Raw genomic sequence first — 23,934 nt, forward strand, 5'->3', positions numbered from 1 at the left:
TCCCCATCGGACTTTCCCAGGGCTCCGGAGAAGCCAAAAATCAATGTCTGATGAATGAATAAAGGCATGTGTGTGCAGACCAGGTATCTAGGGAGCCTGGGACTGGCTGGAAGCCTGGCTGGGACCTGCCCAAGCCTAAGGCCAGGTGCCAGTTTGACCCAGCCTCTCCCATGTGAGGGACTAGAGCCCTGCCACGCCTCCCGGGGGAGCTGCGCTGCTCCCCTGTAATCAGGGACCAGGCAGCTTCCTCTGTGAGGAATGGTGAGTTGGGTTGCTATGGAAACCCGTTCTCTGGCAGCTGTCATTCATGGGGGTGGGAAGGAGAGAGAGGGACAGGGAGAGACCAAGAGACAGAGATAGGCAAAGAGAAACCGAAAGAGACAAAGAGAGACACAGAGAGGCTCAGAGAGAACCAGAGAAATAGGAGGAGAGGAAAAGATGAGAGAGAAACAGATGGAGGGAGAGGGAGAGAGAGAATGAGAGAGAGACAAAGAGAGACAGAGATGAAAACATGCAGAGCCCCCTCTCCAATCCCTGACCCCCATTGGAAGCCAGGTTGAGAGTGTGAAAACGGGCTCCCAGCCCAGATGGGCTTTACCATGCTCCTATGCATACACAGAGGTCCTAACAGTCCTGCCCCCACACACCATCTCCAAGGTTGAGTGCTCTCCTTCAGGCCTGCAATCCATCTGAGATGGGGAGGAGGGGTCAAAGTATCTAAGAATGGCTAGTCTTGGATCCCATGGGGGACAGTCAAGCATCTCCTGATGGCATGCACCCACCCTGACGTCCAACCTCACGTAGACACAAGACTGAGCCTGCACGCCCACACTCCCAGTCTAGAACAGTTAAGTTCACACACTTCCACATATACACCTACGCACCTATGCACAGCCCAGGCACACAGATGTGCACACAGACGGGCACTGAACCAGCCAGAAAACACATGCCCATGTGCACACACCCATACACATCTGCACACAGGCATGCCCAGGAATGCATGCTCACATACACATATGCACTGGCTCATATATCCAACTGTGCACACACACAGCCCAGAAAGCAATCCATAGTCCTTTGGGGACCCCCAGTGCCTATGCATCTGAAGATATCCATCATTGCAACATGAAACGAATCAGGTATTTCAAGTTCTAGGGGAAAGCAGCAGGGCCTGACCATACCCTCCACAGCTGGGCCTGTGGCCCTGTGGTTAGGAGGAGGGATCCATGCCTTCCTTCTCTACCACCTTGCCCCACCCCCACGGGGGCCTCTGCCTCTCCCACCACCTTTTGTGCAAGGATTTCCCTCCTCCCATTCCTCCATCAACCCACAGCCTGGCAGCCATGGAGAGATGACAACTACCTCCACGGCTTTCGCTGTCCGCAGGCTTCACCTGGATTGGCCGCGCCATCTGTGAAGAGAAGGGGAGGGAGGTCAAGGTGGACAGTGGGGGTAGCATGGTGGGAGCTTCATCTGAGCCCTGCCAGGCACTCCTGCCCACTTCCCCAGCCTCAGCATCCCACCAGCTTCTGGCAGCAACCAGCACCTCAGTCACACCCAATAACACATGGTCCTACCTCCAGGGCTTTACTCTTGCTACCTAGAAAACTCCTACTTTGCCTTCAAAACCCAGGAACAATACCCCTTCATCCAGGAAGTCTCCCTGCCGCACCACCCCCAAGTGTGATAGATTGCTTGCCAAGATGGCACAACTCCTGTGGTCCCTGTATATGATGGGACACTGTGGGTCCTCTCATCAAGAACTGGAATCTATTTCTTTACCTCTTCTATCTGGAATTGGCCATGAAACTTGTTTTGACCAATAGAATATAGTGTAAGTGAAGTAGTGGGAGTTCCAAGCCTTGGCCTCAAGAGACTTGGCCATCTTGGAACCCTGGAGATTTCAGGGTGGACATTCCGGGTGACTCACTGGAGGATATGAGATCTCATGCAGAGATGCCCTGCAGACAGCTCATGGGGGTCCCAGCCCAGTTAACCCCAGTCAAGCCTCAATTGACTACAGCTTCATGAATGACTCAGGACGAATCAGCCAAATTGTCCAGTTAAGCCCACCCTGGGCTTGCCAGCCCATGGAATCATGAGTAAAGAAAATAGTTGAGGCAGTTTATTACTCAGCAGCAGCTGACTGGCACACCAAGGCAGCTACTTTTAGCCAGCTCCCTGAGCCACAAGTCAGGGGAACTGTCATACTTGAATGGACCAGCCTTCAGTCTGGCCTCATTGTTCTGGACACTTCTGTCCACCACTCCCCAGCACTGAAACTGGAAGAAACCAATGAACTATTCAGTGGAAGAAATTCTTCCCTAACTCCCGCTCCTGCAACTTACCCAGCCCTGGGTATGAACTAATGCAAGTATTTCAGAACAAACTTGAGGGATGTGGGGTTGGGTGGCATTTACTTCTCTCTTGGCTCTAGGACAGAATCTTCTTCCCAACCTGGTGTCTCTGGTAAACTGTTCATCCCAGTTCAAAAGCCCCCATGCAGGCAACCTTTCCACCTCTTGGGGCCCCTTCCTCTCTCTGCCTCAGGGCAGGAGGTGTCTCCATGTTTCTGTTTCCCTCCAGACTGAGACCATCACATTACTCCCCATCCTTCAGGGCAGGGTACAGGAGAGAATCATAGGAGTTTGCTGAACTGAAGTGACCAGAAGGAAGTGGTCAACACCCGCCATCACAGAAAGGCACCTGGTCCCTCTCCACCAGGCCTGGGGTCGGAACAAGTGCTGGTCCCAGCCCCCCTCTCAAGTCAGTCTTGGAGTAGATCCCCACAGCCATTCGGAGGTACTTGATGATACTTGGTAAGTGTTTTCTAATCACAACACACCTGCCCGGCAAGTTTTCAGAGATAGAGGCACAATTTTTACCCTGTTTTTTAAGGATGTCAAAATTAAGGCCTGGAGAGGTATTTTTCTACTCCCCTTCCCCTGGTGGGGCCCCCCATCTGATATTCTCCTGCATTTCAAGTGTGTGTTTGAAGCATATTTGGGCCTCCTCAATGTGAACTCAGCCTTGGGAGCCCCAAAACTCAAGGGGTTTCTATTTCCCCATCTTGGCCCCCAGTTCCCCCAGTGCAATCCTCCTGCCACCCAACCACACCCACAGAGGGGCCCTGACCACCTGGGAAAGGCCTAACAACATCTCCCTTTCCCCACCACACACACACATACACACACACACACACGTACACGCGTGCACGCACACACACATCTCGGACCCTCTTCACCTGGGTACCACACCCCTCTAGCTGGAGGCCTGAGGAGAGATTATTTCAACCAGATGGGACCAGTTTCTGGGCTGAGGGCAGACTGAAGTGGTGAAGGGAGATGTGAGGGAGGGGGCACCTGGGCTCCAGTCTCCCTCTCCCGCACCTCTCCCACCCGCCTCCGCTGGCCCTCACCTCCTCCCCCCTCCCAGCACCTTGGGCAGATGAGGATGGGGTTGCCATGGCAACGCTGATTCACCACACGGAAGCTGGCAATTGTTGTTGCCATGGAAACCGCCTCTTAGGGGCGAGCCCAGCTCCTGCCTTGCACAAAAGAGATATTTAAATATAATCTTCTGGAGATGGATGAGCCGAGGGAGGGAGCGAGGGAGGAGGACCACAGGGAGGGAACCTGCCCCCATCAGGGCACCCTCCACCCTTACCCCGTTCTCTCGTTCTCTCGGCCCGGGTACCTGCTTCCCATCTCCCCCACCTGCTGCAGAGCCTGGGACCTTCCACCTCCTACTAGGAGGCCCCTTCCCCCTCCTGGGTCAGCTCAGCGGGAGGGAAGGGGTCCTGGCCAGGCTCTAAGAAGCCTGATGGGCATCCCCTTCCTCTCCAGTCCCCAACTCGAAAGTCGAGGTTCTGAGGCCCGGCCATCCACATCCCGCAGACCCGCGCCTCGCCTTACCCACCGGCCTAGAGATGCGCGCCAGGCTGGCATCCATGTGCCGCCGCCCGCCCGGTTGGCCCTGAGAGCACAGGCGCGCACACGCGCGCACGCTCGGGCTCCGCGCCTCGCTCTCCGCTCTCCGCGCCCAACGCCCAGGCAATCCGCACGCCAGAGGCCGGGCCCTGCCCGCACTGCCCGCCCAAGCCGGGAGGAGGCGTGCCGGGGAGAGCTGGGTCTCCCCTCACCCCACCCCTCCTGTCGCCCCTGCCCACCCATTTGGCTCTGCCCACCTCCTTCCGGCTCCCTCTCTCCATCGGTCCCACCAAGGTCTCTGCTGAATGCCCTTCCTCGCTCCTCTACCTTCCCTGGCTCCCCATTGTTGTATCCTTTCCTTGCCCTCTCCCTCCCTCTTTACACTTATTCAACAACATTCTCATGTGCTTCAAGCTGAGTAATTCTGCAACCTCAGGGAGCATTCCACTAGTCAGGCAGTGGGGGAAACAGAGAGATATGCAGACACTTCCAGACTCATGGGTCAAGTGCTGGGAGAGCCTAGAGCAGAGAACAGTGAAGAGCCAAAGACTTTCCTGGAGATACACTGAAGATGGAAAATTTGCAGTGGGTTTTAAAGTATGAATAGGAGTTCACGGCAGGGCGGGTGAGGAACAAATTGGAGCAACACCTATGTCCATTGATTCATTTAATCTCCAAACAACTTTTACAACTTTTCAACTATTATGAAATGGAAATGTGCCCCTTTTACAGATGGGCAAATCAAAAAGAGAGAGGAGAAAATCAGAAGCAGAGACCAGATCTCCTGCCAGTTTTCTCAGGGGGAGAGGGGGTCTCTGAGAACCCATCCATCCCTCCAGCCAAGGATCAGGTGGACTAGGGCTCTGGGAGGGCATATGTTAAGTGACTGGAACCCAGTCCTTGCTCTGCCACCCAGCTCTTGGTAAATGACTACAACCAAGTCATACACTGTTGGGAAAATAGGGTCCTTTATTATGTATATGAGAGATGGGGAAACTGATGCCACTTGGGGGAAGGACTGTAGGAAAATCCTTTGGTAGACAGGCTGGGGCCCCAAATATTCTCCTGAGTTTGCAAAGCTGTGCGTTTTGAAGGTGTGGGGGCCCAGAGAAAGCCCTGACTGGGTTATTTCTGGATGGTGTGGAGGGGGATGAAGCAGGTGAACCCCTATCTGGGCTGCATGGGCTAGCATTCCATGCTCTTCCTCTCCCACCCAAGCCCCTCTCCTGTTCTAGATTCTGCCATGGCGCCCTTTTGCCCTTGGGGTGGAGTGCCAACTCCTCATCCTGGCATCCGAGGCAACTTTGTTGCTCTGTCCCAACCATTCCTGCCCCTTTCTCCTCCCCCACCCTGAGGACAATGGACTGGAATACACCCCTGTGCACCCCATCCTTGCCCAACAAGCCCCTTGGAATGTAACCTCCCCCCGAAGCCTTCCCCTCCATCCTCCCTGATTCAGTTGCTTTGCCCAGTCATTGCCTTGATGACAGCATCTCCCCCCACCTTAGCACACATTCTGTTCCCCTTTTGGAGGGGTTCCCAGGGTCAGGGCTGGGGTAAGGGGCTCTAAGACCTCCTCCTGAGAAAGACCCACCATAGGGTCCACAAGTGGTAAAGGAGATGAGACAAGACAAGACCTATAGTTTCCAGACTCCTGTCCCACAGGCAAGAGTGGGACAGGCGTGCTGGGCAGAGTGCCCGGCACGGGAAGTAACCCAAGAGCTTGTGCCAGGCGTGTCTGAGCTGTCCCCATTTCATGGGAGAACACGAGCTTGGGAAGAGACGTGACTGGCCAGAGTCCCACAGCTCAACTCTCCTGGGACCATGAGTTCATTCATTTGGCTGTGTATTTGCCAAGTGCATGCTCAGCCTCTGGCGTGTCCCAGCTCACAGGACCCTCAAAACACATCACAAACCCATTTTACAGATGAGGACACTGAGGCCTCGAAAGCCATATCCTGAGACACTTGGCACCTCAGGGGCCTCCTGCTCATTCCCAGGACTGGCTTAACTCTGAACTAAGTCATGAGATGTGGGGGTGGGTTCTGCAAAAGGACCACCTCAGATACCCAGGGAGGGGTCTGTTGTGGGAGGTTCACAGTCTGACAAACTCAAACTCAACCCTTTCCAGAATGCTCAGATGAGCAGCATGGCTACTGCCTGATCTGGCTCATCCCTCACTCCCAAGACCTTCACAAAGAAAGAGATAGTGTTGCCTCAAATGGCCACCCAACCCCTTGCCATCCTTGAGGTGGGAACTGGACCTGTTGCCTTTTGTCACCGGAGTGGGACTTTCTTCCATCCCCAGGATCCCCACCCTGGGTGTGACAGGCCAGCGGAGAATCCCTGTGACAATTGGAGGCATTGGCCCTGTGTGGATTCCAGGGTCCTGTGGTCCATTCTGGGATTCTGTTATTCATTGTAGGATCTTATTCCAGAATGCTGAGATTTGATTAAACTGCATCCCCCAGGGACTCCGCTGTCACATTCGAGGTGGGAATTGGAAGGGGTGTGTGTCACTTGCTGCAGAAAACAGCACTGGCGGCGGGGGGGGGGGGGGGGGGGGCATCGGCTGTGCCAAGGTGGGGGAAGATGCACTGGGCTGGCAGACCACTGGGACCACTCCCTCATTCATCAAAAGATGAAGAGACAGAGGTGTCGATCTGCACTGTGTCCCCCAGTGCACACACATACACAAACACACACACACAGGGATAGGAAAGGTGCTGGCTGTCTTTGTCTCTAACATGGCCCAGCCCAGGGCCCCTGTCTCCCGGGCAGTGCACAGGCACATGCAGCAGGTGACCCTGCAGGGCAGGCTTTCTCCCGCAGCCAAGGCTCCATCCTCTGGCATTGACACCTGGGAGGAGGCTTAGACACCTGTGCTCAGACATGCTGACAGGCAAATGGTCCTCCTGTCCAATAGACCCCATGTCTCCTTGTGCGATTAGTGAGCAAGCCTCCAGCTCTCCTACTGTAAGACTGGTTCCATTTCTGTGGGTGTTCTTGTGGAGGGAGGCTCACCCCCAAAATCAACCCCTTCTCTCATCAGATTTGGAAGACACACATATTCAGGGATCCCAAACTCCTGTGTATGAGACTGGCCCAAATGTGGCATGTGTCCACCCAGAGCAAAACACTGGCAAGGATCTCTGTGCCTTAACAGCAAAACTAGAAACAACTCACATGTCCACCAGCAGGAGGATGGATGAATAAATGGTGCATCCAGGCTGTGGAATACCACACAGCAGTGACAAGGCACAAAGCTACAAGGCATGATATTGAATCTCATCCTCATGGTAACAGAAGAAAAGGAAGGGATGATTGCCATAAAAGTCAGACCAGTGGCTCCTCCAATGACAGGAGAGGGGCTTGGGCTTGGGGACATGGGTTGGGCTGGTTTCCGGGTGCACAGCGGTAACGGGGTGCTTGCTTTATAGTCAGTTGGGTTGCATGCACTTTTCACTAAATGTGCAGTATTTTCCAAATTTTAAGCAAAAATTTAAGCCAAGCCCCTGTGTTCCCAGGATCCAGCTCTGAGCCTCCTCTTTATTTATCAAACATCTGCCCTCACCTCCAGGGAGCAGGGGGCAGCTTACAGGAAACTCAGCCAGAGAAGCCACAGGTTCAAGGTCTGTGAAGGAGGGTGGGTGGAACCATAGTGCTCACCCTGCTGGGTGACCTGGGACAAGTCCCCTCCTTCTCACCACAGTCCCCGTGCCTGTCACATGGGGCCAGAGCAGACCCAGGGTCCTGCTGACATGGCAGCTGGATGAGGTGCCCCCAAAGTGCCGGGAGACAATGATAACACCAGGGAAACAGCCCTCAGAGAAGAGGTGGCTTGAGGCCCCTAACCCCTTCTCAGCTGTGAGCTGGTGTCAAAGAGAGACAGACAACTCCCTAACCTAGACATATAATGACGCTGCACCATGCTCCTGGGTCTAGAACATTCTAGGTCTACACAGTCGAAGAGTCTAGAATATTCTAGATCTGCACTGTCTAACGTGGTGGCTGATCCCTGATCTAGAACATTCTAGATTTTGCAGTGTTCAGGATGGTAGCCTCTAGCCACATGTAGCCAGTGGAAGTTTAAATTTACATCTATTAAAGTTAAATAATGTTAAAAATTCAGTCCCTGAGTCACACTCACCCCTTTTCAAAGGCTCCATAGCCAAATGGAGCAAGTGTCCACCCTACTGGACAGTGGAGATGGAACATCCAGTAAATTCTATTGGATGGTGATAGCCCAATATGGGGATGGGCAAACTACAGCCCTTTTATGCACCCCACCCCAGCCAGTTTTTGTCAATAAAGTTTTATTGGCACTTAGCCACAGTCATTGTGATTGTTTTGTGCTTTCAACAGATGCAACAGAGGCTGTATGGCTGGCAAAGTTGAAAACATTTGTTCTCTGATCCTTTACAAAAAAGTCTAAAAACTGACTCCATTCTTGGAAAAGCTCTGAGTAGGTTTACAACAACTTGAGCAAAGGAATCTACTTTTTCAGTAGTCAATTTTATAAAATGCAATTCCATACTGAGCATCTCTGATAACCACTAAGTGTTCTGGTTGAGAGGGATTGAGGGTGTGCAAGACACACACCAGATTTTCAAACACTTAAGATGAAATAAAGAGAATGTGAACTATCTCATTAGTAAGTTTTACGTGGGCCCTACTGACAGCCTCTTGATAGGATTTTTGAGACAGTGCATTAGAATAAAAGAAAGCATTAAAACTCATTTCACCTGTTTCTTTCTAACCTTTAAACGCTGCTCCTAGAAAAATCTAAATGCTGTATGTGGTATGCATTCTATATATTTCTCTTGGCACTGTTCTAGAACATTCACCAGCTCGTTATTCTCCTAAACAGGGTTCCTCAACCTCAGCACTGCTGATTTGGGCCTGGATCATTTTCTATTGTGGGAGGGGGGGTGCTGTTCTGTGCACTGTAGGGTGTGGGACAGCAGCCCTGGCCTCTACCTGTGAGATGCCATGGTCATGATGACCACAAATGTCCTCAGACATTGCCTAGTGTCCCTGGGGGCAGTAAACTTCCATTCTGTTCTTGTGTGTTCCCACACTCAGCTTGCCAGGCACACTCCTGCCTCCATGCCTCAGTACGCTCTGTGCTCACACCACCCCCATCTGCCACCACCCTCCCCATCACTAGGCTCCAATGCTTCCCCCTCCAGAAAGCTGCCCTATTTGCCCTCCATGAGGTCATCACCACAGGTCACCTGGTTCTCCCTTGAGATGCTGTTCCCCGGTCACCCTTCCATCCAGCTATTCATTTTGTGGTCACCCCCTGCAGTGAAGTGAATGGCTGTCCTCCCCAAAAACGTGTCCAATACCTAACCCCTGCAATCTGTGAGTGAGACCTTATTTGGAAATGATATCTTTATAGATGTAACTAAGTGACAGATCTATGCACAAGGTCATCCAGGACTGGACTGGTGTCCTCATAAGAGAAAGGCGGTGGAGATGGCAGAGATGTAGACATGGAGGAGAAGGCCACCTGACAACAGATGCAGGAATTGGAAGGATTACAGGCCAAGGATTGCCAATGACCACGAGAAGCTGGGGTGGGGCGAGGGGAAGAGAGGAAAAACTGGTTCAAAGGGGATGCTGTGGGCAGTTTGAGCTCTGCTGGGTATGGGGTGTCTGAAGGAGTCACCAAAGGGCATCTTCTGTACACAGAACTGGTGAGAGAAGTGCAGCATCAGGCCTATTAAGTAGGTGCTTAATAAAAGGTTGCTGGCTGGCTGGCAGGATAGATATGGATGAAAGAACTGGATTGTGCTAGGAGAGTAAGCAGAGAGAGGAGGACAAAGAGTCCTGAGCCTGGGACTTCCCTGATGGTCCAGTTGCTAAGACTCCATGCTCCAATGCAGGGGTCCAGGTTCTATCCCTGGTCAGAGAACTAGATCCCACAGGCTGCAACTAAAGATCCTGCATGTTGCAACTAAGACCCAGTGCAGCCAAATAAATAGATAAATACATAATTTTTTTTTTAAAAAAGATCCTGGCTTGCTCCTGGCTCACTCTCAGATCACATGCCCTGCGGGAAGCCAGTCGCCACGCTGTGAGGTCCCTCAAGTAGCAAGCACTGGGGAGATGCCCACAGAGAGGAGCTGAGGCCTCCAGCCAATAGCCATGCACTGGGCCAGATTTGCCAGCCACAGTCAGCTCTGGCTGATGACTCCACTGAAACCTCAGGAGAGACCAGAAGCCAGAACCATGCAGACAACTCATGCCCCAGTTCCTGACCCCTGGCAGCTGTGAGACAATGAATGCTGATTGTTTGAAGCCATTAAGTTAAGGAGTAATTTGTTATTTATTTATTTTTTTGTTATTTATTTTTATAAATAAAAATCTTGGTCATCCAGTGAGGCATGCAGGATCCTAGTTTCCCAACCAGGGACCGAACCTGTGCCTCCTGAAGTGGAAGTGTGGAGTCTTAAGCACTTGACTGCCAGGGGAGTCCCTGAAGAGTAATTTGTGACACATCGGGAGATAACTAATAGAATCTACAGAACTCCACTGTGCCCCTGGGTGCTATGGAGGGACCTGCGCTCCAGTTTCCTGTTGGTTTGGGGAGGTATTGGCAGAAGGTCCAAGTGAGGGAGAAGAGTGAATTCCAGATGGTGTTTGTTCACCTTTGCATATCCTGTCCCCTCTTCTAGCATGTCCTTCCTCCTCACCTTTCAAGTCTCTTCCCAAAGGCCACCTCCTCAGTGAAGCCCTCAGTGACCTCCTCAACACTCTTCCCTCTACCCCACCGCATTATACTCTTCTGGTGCTGAAGATCAGAGAGGTTGAGTTACTGGTTCATTGTCACATGGCAACAACAGGTGGAAACTAAACAAGGAGCCTGCTGATGTAGCTGCCATAGCGTATGCTCTTGCTTCTGCCATTTCACCTTTCAAAGAGGGGCTCTTTGCTCTGCAAGGTAAGGTTGAGGCCACCCCTCCAAACATTTGGATGATTGCTCAGAGTTGAGTCAAACTCATGCCACAGCTTCTTGTTCCTGGCAAGTGAACCCCAGATTGTCCACTTTCAGCTGTGCGGCATCCATGCTCCCGGTAGGAATGGCAAGATGCCACCCTAGCATCCTCTGAAGCCCCTTGATACTGAAGGGTCCCTGAGATTTCTAGAGGGAAGGGCGGCACCTCCTGCCCCCAAACTCATGGGGTCGGGTGCTACAGACCTCACTGGAGACCTGGCTTGGCAGGCTGAGGGGGACCTTCTATGCTTTCCTGAGGGCAGGGACCTCCTGCCCACCCAAAGAGGACAGGGCTGACAGGAGAGAACCAGCAGGCCCAGAGCCTGGGCCAGCCTCCCCTGGGGAGGAAATGTCACATAAGGAGCCACAGCTTTACTTGCTCCATAAGGACAAGAGGAAAGAAAATCCCCTCCCTTCTTATGGTGAGAGGTAGGTAGGGTCCAGTCTCCTCCCCAAGGCCCACAAGGCCCTGAACATATGCCTCCACCCCCTCCTTGCCCTCCCCTCCTCCCTCTCTCCCCCTCGCTCTCTCTGCTCCAGGAACACAGCCCTCCTGGCTGTTTCTCCAACACACCAGGCACCATCCTGCCCCTGGACCTTTGCACCTGCTGTCCCTCTGCCTGCTAATGCTTCCTCATCCTCCAGTGACACTCTCATGTGAAGTCAGGTGCCCCCATGCAGTGTGCAACCGCCACGACCACCCTGACATGAAGTGTACAGCCTGGGATGCAGTTAACACACAAGAAATGCCCATCTGGTGATTTCTGTGTCTCTGCTCCATTCGTCTCTTTCTGAGTTCAGAGGCAGATGAGCTTCACAGCTGATCCCAGGAAGGACCTTAGCCTTCCCCAAACTGACGGCATCCCCTCCATCTGCCCCTTCACTTCCCAGCAGCATCCAGCACTCACCCCGGGCAAGGTCTTCTGTTCGTGCAGGGCAGTCTGAGCTTTGATGGCGGAGTCCCTGGCACAGTAGGTGAGAAAGGCACAGCCTGGAGGGGAGAGAAATAGAGGTGTTAGGAGAAAAGGATGCTGTGCATCCATGCTCACAGGAAGTTCCCCTGTGACCCACTCACAGGAGATCCATAGAGGAGTCAGATCCACAGAGACAGAAAGCAGATGGTGGGGTCCAGGGGCTGGGGAAGGGGATGGGGAGTCAGTGTTTAATGGGGACAGAGTTTCAGTTTGGGAAGATAAGAAAGTTCTGGAGACGGATGGTGGAGATGTTCGCACAACAATGCAAGTGTACTTAAAGCCACTAATTTCTGCACTCAAAAATGGTTAAAATGGCAAACTTCCTGTTATGTGTATTCAACCACAATTTTAAAAATTTAGGAAATAAAAGAAGGAGAAGTGATTAAGGTGGTAAATTTAAATTATGTGTATTTCACTATAATTTTAAAAATAGAGACAAGGAGGCTGAAGCCCCCTTTGGCATGGGGCAGTTAAGAGTAGCTCAGCTCTCCCCTCCCATCCCCACACTTCCGAAAGGGTGAGACAGGAAAGGCAGAGAGGCGAATCAGCTGTTAATTAAATCGGTGGCTGATGCTAAAAAGCGGGTTGAGGTGGGGGAAGGGAGAAGGGGAAAGGGGCAGAGCTGCCGCCCCAGGGAGGAGAATGATGAGGGGCACTAGCAGCCCCAAGGAACCAGAAGAGGCCTCAACACTGGAGTGAGGGGCACAGTGACTCTGCCACTAGCCAACTCTGTGGCCTTGGATGGCCCGCTGCACCTGTGTGGGCGCCTCGGTTTTCCCCATCAGAACAGATGCTCCGAGGGTGCAGTGGAATGGACCAACCTAGATGCGGGGGCGGAGCTAGAGGGGTGAGGCGTGGCGCCAAATGGAAGGACCAATCAGGAGAGGCAAGGGGCGGGGCCGGCTCTAAAGTGGTCCAGAGCCGGGGTGTGATTGGAAGACGTCCTGGGGGTGCGAGGCATGAGAGCCATAGAGACAAGAAAGATTGAAAGGCAGAGACGGAAGAGAACTGAACAGAGGGAGGCGCCCAGAGAAAGGCCAATGAGATTAAAGATATTTTAAAATATTTTGCGGGGTGGGAGATGCAGGCAGATTATTTGGGATGGACACTGGGATCCAGGCCTCAGAGCTGGGTTTGCCTCTCTAACCCCTGGGGACCTCAGTTTCACGGACTGAAATGACACCATCGTTGGCTGCTCTCATGCTGTCGAGTCCTGGGTCCTTCACCCCCAGCTCCCTTCCCATGGTCTCTCAGCTTCCCCCGACGGGGACTCCCCGTGCAGAGCCCCTGGGAACAGCTCTGGGGGCATCACTTTCGCCCCAGGCTGGAGTTAATTAAAGCTGCGTCCTGCTGGGCTGCGCTCACTTCACCGGCTGCTCCCACCAGCTGGGCCTGGTGGTGGGGAGGAGTCTCTGACCCAGGCCTGAGAGGGGCCCTGGGGCCCTGGGGAAGGGGCACCAGGCAGAGCTGAGGACAGCTTCTAACATTCATTTTTTTAAAAATTGTGTTGGGAATGTAAAACTGGTGCAGCGGCTGTGGAGAACAGTTTGGCAGTTCCTCAAAAAAGTTAAACATAGAATTACCATATGATCCAGCAATTCCACTTCTGGGTATATATCCCCAAAGAATTGAAAGCAGGGACTCGAAAAGATATTTGCACACTTGTGCTCGTGGCAGCATTATTGAGGACAGCCAAAAGGTGGAAACAACCCAAATACCCATCAACAGATGAATGGATAACAAAACGCTGTCCATCTATACAAGGACCACAAAGAAAGGAGATTCTGACACCTGCTACAACATGAATGAACCCTGCAGACATGATGCTCAGTGAAATAAGCCAGACACTGAAGGACAAATACAGTATGATTCCACTCAAATGAGGTCCTAGAGGAGTCAGATCCACAGAGAGAAGGAAGTAGATGGTGGGGCCAGGGGCTGGGGGAGGGGATGGGAAGTCAGTGTTTCATGAGGACAGAGTTTCAGTTTGGGAAGATGAGAAAGTTCTGGATGGTGGGGATGGTTGTACGACAATATGGATGTGCTCAGTACCACTGAGCTGTGGACTTATAAATGGTCAAGATGAAAGATTTTGCTATGCATATTTTACCAGAATAAAAATTTGTAATGGGAGATATTACAAACACACCCTCTTTATATATTGTGTGTGCTTATCCTTTTTTGGTTTTATTTAATGCCCATATCTTCTCCCAACACATTTCTTCCTGCTTTTTTTCTTTTCTTTTCTTTTCTTTTTTTTTGGAGTTTCTATCTTCTGAATTGAATCTCCAGGGTCTTCAAGGAATGCAGAGGCACTAAGGAAATAGCCATAAGGCCTGAGAGACATTAGGCATGGCCGGAAAGAAATTGGGAGGTATAAAAGAGGGGCAAAGCCCTTTCTCCTTGGGTCTTTTCTTGCCTGTGAAGCCCTATATGCAGAAGACAGAGTGTGCTGGCCCTAGGAGGGTAGGTATAACCCCTGAACAACCTTCTGCCAGCCTGTGGGTCTGTCTGGAAGGCTTGCAGCCAGATAGAGGGAAAAAACCAGCAACCAAAAAAAGAAAAAGAAAAGAAAAACACGCGAGCTGCTGTCCCTGGTACTGAAATGTTTCCTTGTTTTCTTGGCCCTATCTCTTTCCAGCCTCTTAGCTTCTTTTTCTAACTGGTGAAAATGTGTCATATTTACCCATTTCTTGATAAACAGAGCCTTGACTTTCAGTTTCTGTTAGGGCTGAATTGTTTCCCTTCTCCATCAACTCAAGTCTTTCTCCTAATCTCCAGGACCCCAGAACGTGATCTTATTTCATTGCAGATATAATAGTTACGGTGAGGTCATACTGGAAGTAGGGTGGACCCTAATCCAATAGGACTGGTACCCTTATAAAGGGGGAAAACTTTGATCCAGAGACAGGCACACAGGGAGAATGGCATGTGAGAATGAAGGCAGAAATCTGGATGATATATTGACAAGCCAAAGAACAGCAAGGGTTTCCAGCACCACTGGAAGCTGGGAGATTTGGATCAGATACCCAGTCACAGCCTCAGAAGGAGCTGGCCCTGCCAACACCACCTTGATCTCAGACTTCTGGCCTCTAGAACTGAGAAAATACATTTCTGTTTTTTAAGCACATTATTTCGGCAGCCCTAACAATACAGTTTCCAATGAATACAGACCTCTAATGATGTTAATAAAGCTCCTTAGATTTTTTCTTTATTGTTATTATTTGCCATACTGCACAGCATGTGGGATCCTGGTTCCCTGACCAAAGATCAAACTCAGGACCCTTGCATTGGAAGCGTGGGGTTTTAACCACTGGGCCACCAGGAAAGTCCCTAAATCTCCCTAGTTTTTAATGCTAATAAGCTTATTCTCAATATTGATTCATTTAATCCTCACAACAACCCCACAAAGGAGCTGTTAGCATTGTCCTTGTTCTGCAGATGAGGGGTTGCAGTACCAAGATGGGAAGTGACTTGCCCAGGATCACACAGTGGAACATCAGAGGCACCGTGAACTGTGTGCTAACCACTTGGATACAACTACCTGGAATTTGCATCTTTTCCAAAAATTTCTCCTAGGGCCTATGGGAAGGACCACAGACCCTTGCCTTCCCTGCCCTGAAAGGAACCTTAAAATAGTCTCACCTTTCTGAGATAATCTGGGGCTGGACCCAATAGTGAAGAGGCGTGGAGCACATTTCAGTTGGGGGCTGGGGGTCTGGTTTGCTGTGTCCTAGTCCTAGAGCGACCCTCCCAGGGGACTCTCAGCCCAGCCAGTGCCCACACTGAGCGAGCCTCTTCTCAGAGATTCCAGCCCTGGTTACCCTCACCCCACACACCAGACGTGTCCACGACAAGAGTGTGTGTGTTAGTCTCTCAGTTATGTCCGACTCTTTTGTGACCCCGTGGACTGTGGACCACCAGGCTCCCCTGTCCATGAGATTTCCCAGACAAGAAAACTGGAGTGGGTTGCCAGTTCCTTCTCCAGGGGATCTTCCTCACCCAGGGATAGAGCCGGGGTCTCCTGCATTGTAGACAGATTCTTTACCATCTGAGCCACTAGGGAAGCCTCATGATAAGAGTAGGGCCAGGAATTCAGCAAAACACACCCCAAGTCCCATGCTGGCCAAGCCCTGGGGTCTTATAGAGAGCCAAGAAGGCAGCCCCACCTCCAAGAACCAATTGCCCAAAAGGCTCAACCATATGATTTCCTTCACATCCACCCCTATTTTCAAAGTCTGGACAAAGGTTGACCTCTTGACAACGTGGAGCAGGGACTAATGGGGGGGGTATCTTTGGGAAACAAGAGAATTCCTCAATGTATGAAAGCTGTCTACCAACTGATCCATCTCATCATAGTGCTCTTTGTTGGGAGGGAGCTCCCTGTCACTGGGATTAAGCAAGCATCAGATCCCCAGAGAGGAAATTTCTTTGCTGGGAAATCCTGAGGATCCCTCCTCTCACCAAGATCCTCTGTTCTCTGCTCCAAGATCAGAGCTTTTGGGATTTCACAAATCAAAGTTGTAACGTGACAGTAATAATTGAAGTCCACTGAGTGCCAAGCATCTTACAGGGACATCACTCATATGAACCCTTTGAACACTCAGCCTAGCCCCAAAGAATTGATACCATTGTATCTATCTTTCTCCTCATTTTAAGATGAGGAAACTGAAACACCAGACAGACATTGAGTTGTCTGCCCAAAGTCACACAGAGGTGGGATTTTAACCTTTGAAGTTTAACCCCAGTCCTAACCCTTCTGCACCACAATATCCCCCATTATTATAAGATAATGATAATAGTAGCAGTAAACAGCCAATCACTGAGGCCTTAGGGCGGTCGCTGTCTTGGGTACTTTACTTCACACCCCTCTTTTCTCTGCAGGAATCCTGTGGGGGGTGGATGTGATGCACAGTATGGAGGAATTGAGGTTCAGGGAGGTAAAGTGACTTGCTTATAACTGCACAGCATGTAAGGGGTGGGGATGGAATTTGAAGCCAGGAATATCTGATGCCATGGGCTCCCCTCCCATCCACTGCATCTCTAGGGTTTTGGTCCCTGGAGTACAGAGTGGCAGAGTCACCCAATTCCACCACCGTCTTAAAACTCGATTCAAACCGTTCATACTTCAAGCAAAGGTGGGCTTAAGGGTTTCCATATAAAGACCCTTGTGGGCCATGAACAATCTAGACACCAACTGTTTGATACATGAATAAACTGAATCATTAATGATACAGTCTTCCTAAAAGTGGAGACTCAGGGTGACCCCACAGAGCCTTTGATGGTGGGGAGAAGAGTGTCCACCTTATAGATGAGGAGGCTGAAGTTCCCAGTGGCCCAGGTCATCCACAGAAATGACAGGGCTGGGACTTAAGTCCATATCTGCATGACCCATGACAAAGGGCTCTTCCCCCAGCCCACAGGGATGCTCCTCTCTTCAGCCCTGGAGATGCTCCTCTCTGAGAAAGGGAGCAGAAGTGGCCATGGTCCCTCCACAGCAACAGGTCTCTGTTCAGCTGGGGCTCTGGGGACAACACTTTGACTGATGGGTGATGCTAAGGCTCCCAGGCTGGGTAGAGACAGATGGATACACCTCCCTGTGTGTCATCAGCCTGGGAGACAGAGTGAGGGATACAGGGCTGGGGAAATCCCAGAAGATGAGGAGCATCTTCAGGCACTCAATAGTGATCCCCCTAGAAAAGATACATCCACTCCAGGAACCTGTGAATGGGACCTGATCTGGTCTTTGCAGATATAATCAAGGATCTTGACGTGAGGTCATTTTGGACAACCAAGTAGACCCCAATCCAATGCCAAGCATCCTTATTCAAGACAGAAGAGGAGAGACAGGTGGAAGGACAGGGGAAGACGAAACCAGAGACTGGACATATGCAGACACAAGCCAAGGGAAGCATGGAGCCTCCAGAAGCTGGAAGAGGCCAGAGGGACCCTCCCTGAGCCTCCAGAGGGACCAGAGCTTTGATCTCAGACTTCTGCCTTTTAGGGCTGAGAATCTGTGGTCATTTGTAATGGCCACCCCAGCAAACCAGTACAGATGGGAACCCGGGAGGAGAAGCAGTTTGGAAGGAAGATGCGGAACCCAGTTTGGGCCCTGCTGAATCTGAGGGTTTGCAGGTCTTTATGGAAAGGACCCTCCAGGACTGACTGAAAAACCCCCCAAGATGTACCAGCTGTGTACATGGAGCCAAGCTCTGTGCTGAAGCCCCTCCCCTATCATCCCTGGAGCTTCACACTACTTGTATCCTCATGTTACAGGTGAGCAAACCCGTGCCCAGAGATGCTGAGCCACTTTCTTGATGTCACACAGCGAGTCGGAAACAACCCCTGCTACTAAAGGCAAACTGGGGGTGGCTAAAGGGCTTCTGAGTCCCAGAAAATTCCACAGCACTGGGGATGATTTAGGTCTTGGGAGCTTAATACATTGATCTAATGAACTAAAAAAACAATTGTTTTAAAGATGAAAACAGGGAATTCCCTGGAAGTCCAGTGGCTAAGACTGTGCTCTCACTGTGGAGGGCCTGGGTTCAAACCCTAGTCAGGGAACTAAGATTCCACAAGCCATGCAGTGTGACCAAGAAACACACAAAATAAAACCCCACCAAGAAAACACAAAATAAACTCAAAAAATAAATAAAAGGAAAAACAATTTTTTTCCTTTTTACTACTCACAGCTCTCATGTTCAGGCATAAGTCTGGGATTTTTGTCACTTCCCAGGGAGCTTGACAGGTCTAGGGACTGATCCCGATGGACATTGGTGCTGGCCCTGTCTGCACCCACCCCGGATATACCCCACACCTGGCCTCTCGCTGGCCTGCCTTTGAATTTGCCATTTCCTTGGCCCACACACCCTCACCCTCATCTTTATCTGGCTCATTTCTCCTCAACCTGCCGGTCCCAGCTGAGTCACTCTTCCTCCAGGAAATCTCCCCATCCCCGACTGATGCCGGGGCAGGAGGGCTAGCGACTGAGTGTGTCCATGTCACCGATGTGTCCCCAGTGCTCAGCGTTGGGCCCAATACACAGCTCGTGCCCAGTAAGAATTTGGCCACTGTACATGGTCTCCATCCTTGTCCAGCCCCACCTGGACTGCTCATTTCTCCTTCCGCTGTGGTCCCTGGCTCCGCCCTCGTCCCCACATTCTGTCCTCCCCAGAGAAACCACGAGAGGGCGCCTGTGAGCGCCTGAGTCAGGCCCCGCCCCTCCTTCGCCCACAGCCCTCTAGGGTTCCCACCTCCCTGGGGTAAAAGACCAAGTCCTTCCACAAGGCCTTGCACAACTAGCTCCTTCCTCTCCCTGCCCTCCCCTCCTTCCTCTCTCCCCCTCGCTCACTCTGCTCCAGACACACAGGCCTCCTGACTGTTCCTCTACACACCCGGGAACGGTCCTGCCCCAGGGTCTTTGCACGAGCTGTTCTGGGATGTATTTTCCCTCTGATCTCTGCACGGTTTACTCTGTTACTTACTTAAGGTCTTGGCTCAAATGTCACCTCCCCCAGTGAAACCTCCTTGGAGCACTCCATTTCAAATGACAGTCCTCAAACATGCCCCCCGCCACCCGCCCCGTTCTATATTTTCCAGTGCCCTTAGAACCATCTCAAATGTCACACTTTTTTCTCTTGTTTCTCCCCTACTGAAATGTCACTCCAAGAGGATTGGGGGCGGGGGTGGTGTTCAGTTTTGAGTCCCTAGTACCTAAATAGTCACGGTAGGTGCTCAGTAAATACTGACTGCAAAATGAATGATTTTGCTCCCAAGATGACCTGCTAATATCAAGACCACCTTGTGGGCAACGACCCCATTTGGTTTGTTTTCCTGCCTCCCCTCCCCCACCACGCCCAGCATGGGGTCAGTCCCAAGCACCAATCATGCGCCAGGTGTGCTGAGAAAACAGAGGCAGGAAAGATGATCTGTTTCTCTCTGATCACCAACATCTCCCCTCCCCAGCCATAACCAACTGTGCGAACCCCTCATCTCAAACCCTTTTGATCCCACCCCCTCACCACACACTGGCACCCCTGATTCTAGTTCTTTAAATTCAGCTCTAATCTGGTGATTAAAGATGGGATCCAATCCTGCCCAATGCCTTCCTGCTGTGTGCTCTAGGGCCAGCCACTTAACCTCGCTGAACCTTCACTTTCTCATCCATAAAATCACAACATCATCCATTTAGCACTATAGGCCACACTCCCTTCTGCTGTGGGGCCACCTCTCCACCACCCCTGCCCCTGACCGCCCTCTCCACCTCCTCCTCCACCCTCTCATCCTGAAGCTGTCCTCCACTTCACTGGGAACAGAGGGGCTGATGGACCCCACCCCCCTGTTCACTGCCCCTCCTTCCACTTATGAACTCACTGGCTTCTGTCCAGAGGGCAAGACCTAGGACCCAGGCCTCATGCTTCATCAGGCACGCTGTTCTAGCCCGACCTCCTGTCTCCTTGGCTGCTGCTCCTAGCCTCTGTTGCTGCCTCTTCCTCTGTCTCCACGTTACAAACAGGGCTTCTCAGGGTTCATCTGGACCTATGACCTTCGGCCTGTGCCCATGTCAACTCCTCCCATGGATATAGTCACCATTGCTGCACCAATGATTACTCCATCAGGGCACCCACCCATCCATCCACCCATTCACCTGTCTATCCATCTATTCACTTATCCACCTGTCCATCCACCCATTCAACTATCCATCCAACCATTCATCTGTCTATTCACCCACCAACCATCTGCCTGTCCATCCAGGTATCCACCTGTCCATCCACCATTCACTGGTCCATCCACCTATCCACCTCATCCACCCATCCATCCATCCATCCATCTGTCCATCCTTATCCATCCATTCACCCATCCATCTATCCGTTCATTTATCATCCATTCATGTATCCATCCATCATTCACTCATTTACCCATTCATCCATCCACCTATATGTCAAGCTGTCTCTCCATCCACCCATACATCCATGCATCCACACATCCACCTGCTGAGTTTCAGGCACTCACTGTTCTGGGCACTGGAGACATAGCAGTGAACTCAAAAGGCAAAAATACCTCATCTTAATAGGGCTTCTAGTCTACTGGGAGGAGAGAAACACAAATAAAATAAATAAACTCTACAGTACATCAGAAGTTTTCATTTTCACAGAGGGAAAAAAAAGGACTCAGGGAAGAGGGATGCAGAGTGTTGGAGAGTGGCTGAGATTGTAAATCAGGTCCACAGGGTGACTTCACTGAGAAGGTGGGGTTTGCAGAGGACGAGGGAGGAAGTGTGGTCCAGACAGCAGCCACAGCCTGTGCAAAGGCCCTGGGGCAGGACCATTCCTGGTGTACTGAAGGAACAGCAAGGAGCTTGTGTGTCTGGAGCAGAGTGAGAGAGGGAAAGAGAGGGAGGAGGGGAGGGGCAGGTTATAAAGGGCTTTGTGGGCTATGGGGAGGACTTGGGGTTTTACCCCCAGGCAGGTGGGAGCCCTGGAGGACTGTGAGCAGAGGAGGGGTGGGGCCTGACTCAGGTGCTCACAGCGACCTTCAGCTTGCTGGGAGAAGTTCAGACTGTGGCGGGTGAGGGTGGGAGCTGGGAGACCAGGGGAGAGGAGACCAAGCTAGTCCAGGGGGTGATGATGGGGCAGACAGAGAAGTGGGGAGACATGAGTGGACTGGAGAGGTTTAGAAGGCAGAGCCATCAGGAGGGCGGGATAGCGGAGCAGAGGTGTGAGACAGGGAGAGTCAGGGTGACTCCAAGGTCCTGTTCTGACACACTGCGGGCTTGTCTCCATGACACCAGGCTGACCAGCAACTGCTCAGGCCAGAAAGTTAGTGTGATCCTTGATCAGGGTCCCACTCGGCACTGCGGACATCCAGGCTGGGTCATCCTGTGTGTGTGAGGGGGAGGGGGGCTGCCCTGGGCACTGTGGGGATGGAGCAGCACCCCTGGCCCCACCCACAGCCAGGAGCCCCCTCAGTCATGACCCCCACAGATATCCCCAGACAGTGTCCAGTGTTCCCTGGTTAAGGATCGCCCTGGGTGAGGCCCACTTCACCAGTTCCCTCCCTACTGGATCCCACCAAGAGATTTGACTTTTTAAATCACTACACATCACCGCTCTTAGGACTGCTCAGCGTCCTGTCCACTTTCTCACAACACATTGCAGCCCTGCCTAACCACATGGGGTAGCTCTAGATGATGACAAATCCCTTCCAGCACAGACACTGCTGTGATGAACTTGTTGTGTGTCCTTGGGGAGGTGCTCTCCCCTCTCTGAGCCTGCACTTCCCACATATATCTCCTTTGCTCTGGAGACCCCAGATGGGGCGGGAATGACTCCTCAGGTCCCTCCTCCTAGCAGAGAGTCGGGGACAAGGATGTGATGAGCGCCCCCTTCTCACCTCTCAGGTGTGGGGAACTCCACCCCCAAAGGCTGCTGGGGAAAGTGAGAGGACTGCTGAGGGAGCTCACCCAATCTACCCTCAGGGCGCCTCCAGGCAACTTGCCACCTTTCAGAAGCCCCTCAGAGGAGCTGAGCTCAACTGTGGTGGCAGAAATGTCCAGCCACGTTCTGGGACTCTTTGTCCCTTAGTTTCCCCACGTCGAAAATGGAGGACCCACTTTCCCCAGATTCAGAGCTCCCTAAGGGACCCTGACCTTTCCCTATCCACAGCCCTTCAGGGCTCCCACCAACCAACCTGTAAAAGCTCAAAGTTCCCTCCCTGCCCTCCCCTCCTCCCTCTCTCCTGCTGGCTCACTCTGCTCCAACCCCCTTCTCCCAACACTGCAAACTCATTCTGACCTCAGGACCTTTGCACACGCCATGTCCACTTCCTGGAATGCCTTTCTCTTGGCTTTAGAACAACAGCTTTCTCATCTGCCATGCAAGGCTCATCCCAGATGTTGCTTCCTGACATCTTTGGTCACCCGCAGTAAGCTGTCACCCTTCAAGACACATCCTTCTTTACTTCCTCCATAGCAACTTGCTCCTACCCAAGTCTTACCTGTTTGCTCATTTAGTGTCAATCCCTCTTTTCCCCCAGACTGATTTGTGTCCTCCCAAACCAGGCACAAAGCCTGGCACACCCCAGAGACTGGACAGACAGCTGTTAACTGTCTGGCTACCAGACCATTTATTAACACCGATGATGTGCAAGATGCTATTGACAGGGATTGCATTAACCATATCATTATTTGCATTCTACAAATTAATGCTAATTCTTACAACTACTCTGTAAGAGAACTCTTGATACTCCTCTTTTACAAGGATGCTAAGACTCAGGAAAGATAAGGCAGTTTGCCCAAGATCAAACAGAAATGAAAAGCAGAGTCAGGAATAGAAACAGCCTCTTGGACTGCAAAGCTGATGGTCATTCCCATTCACCTGCTGGGGAGGAAGGTAGTAAATGTTGAGGAGGTATCCACTAATCCATCCACTCACCCATGCATCCACCCATCTACTCACGCATTCCTCCATCCATTCACCCATCTTCCATGCATCCATCCATTTCTCCATCCTCCCATCCATCCATCCACTCACCTAGTCCATTCCTCTATGCTTCTATTCCTCCATCATCTGTCTACCCAACCATCTTTCCATCTATCTATCCATCCATCCATTCCTCCATCCATCTATTCATCCACCCATTCATCCACTTAGATATCTATCAATCCATTCAGCCTTTCATCCACCTACCCACTCTTGCATCCAGCAATCCAATTATCCACCCACCGAGTCATCACCATCCATCCATTCATGCCTGCAGCCATCTACATATCATCTGTTGGCCAGGCTACCCCCCACCACACCCAAGCACCCCCTCACCCTCTCATCCTCTCCTTCCCTTAGACCTTCGTTCATCCACATGCTCTACTTCAAAATGGTGAACAGGACACAGTCCCTATCCTTGCAGAACTTACATGTCAGTGATGATCACCATGGCCCCAGATCAACAGGACTATTGCTAGGTAAATGTCTTCCAACCGAGCAGCCCCTTCCTCTGGCTCTGGTCACCTTCAATCCAAGGAGAATGAGCA

General features: G+C 51.6%; 1 protein-coding gene across 12 annotated transcripts in view; it reads right to left on the reverse strand.

Moving 5' to 3' along the window:
* The window catches only part of CELF5 (CUGBP Elav-like family member 5), a 46,845-nt gene that overhangs the window by 16,778 nt on the left and 6,133 nt on the right, over positions 1-23,934 (reverse strand). For 9 of the 12 annotated variants that reach the window (XM_065933969.1, XM_065933985.1, XM_065933941.1 and 6 more), the window contains exons 2-3: positions 11,841-11,923; positions 1,363-1,411 (exon numbers count right to left, since the gene is read on the reverse strand). In XM_065933969.1, coding sequence (XP_065790041.1) covers positions 1,363-1,411; positions 11,841-11,923 — 132 coding nt within the window. Of the gene's footprint in view, positions 1-1,356; positions 1,412-11,840; positions 11,924-23,934 lie in introns of all 12 variants that reach the window. The other 3 variants (XM_065933949.1, XM_065933921.1, XM_065933892.1) reach the window with 2 other exon arrangements.

The sequence above is a fragment of the Muntiacus reevesi genome, chromosome 1 (genome assembly GCF_963930625.1).
Source record: "Muntiacus reevesi chromosome 1, mMunRee1.1, whole genome shotgun sequence".
NCBI classification, from domain to species: Eukaryota; Metazoa; Chordata; class Mammalia; order Artiodactyla; family Cervidae; genus Muntiacus; species Muntiacus reevesi.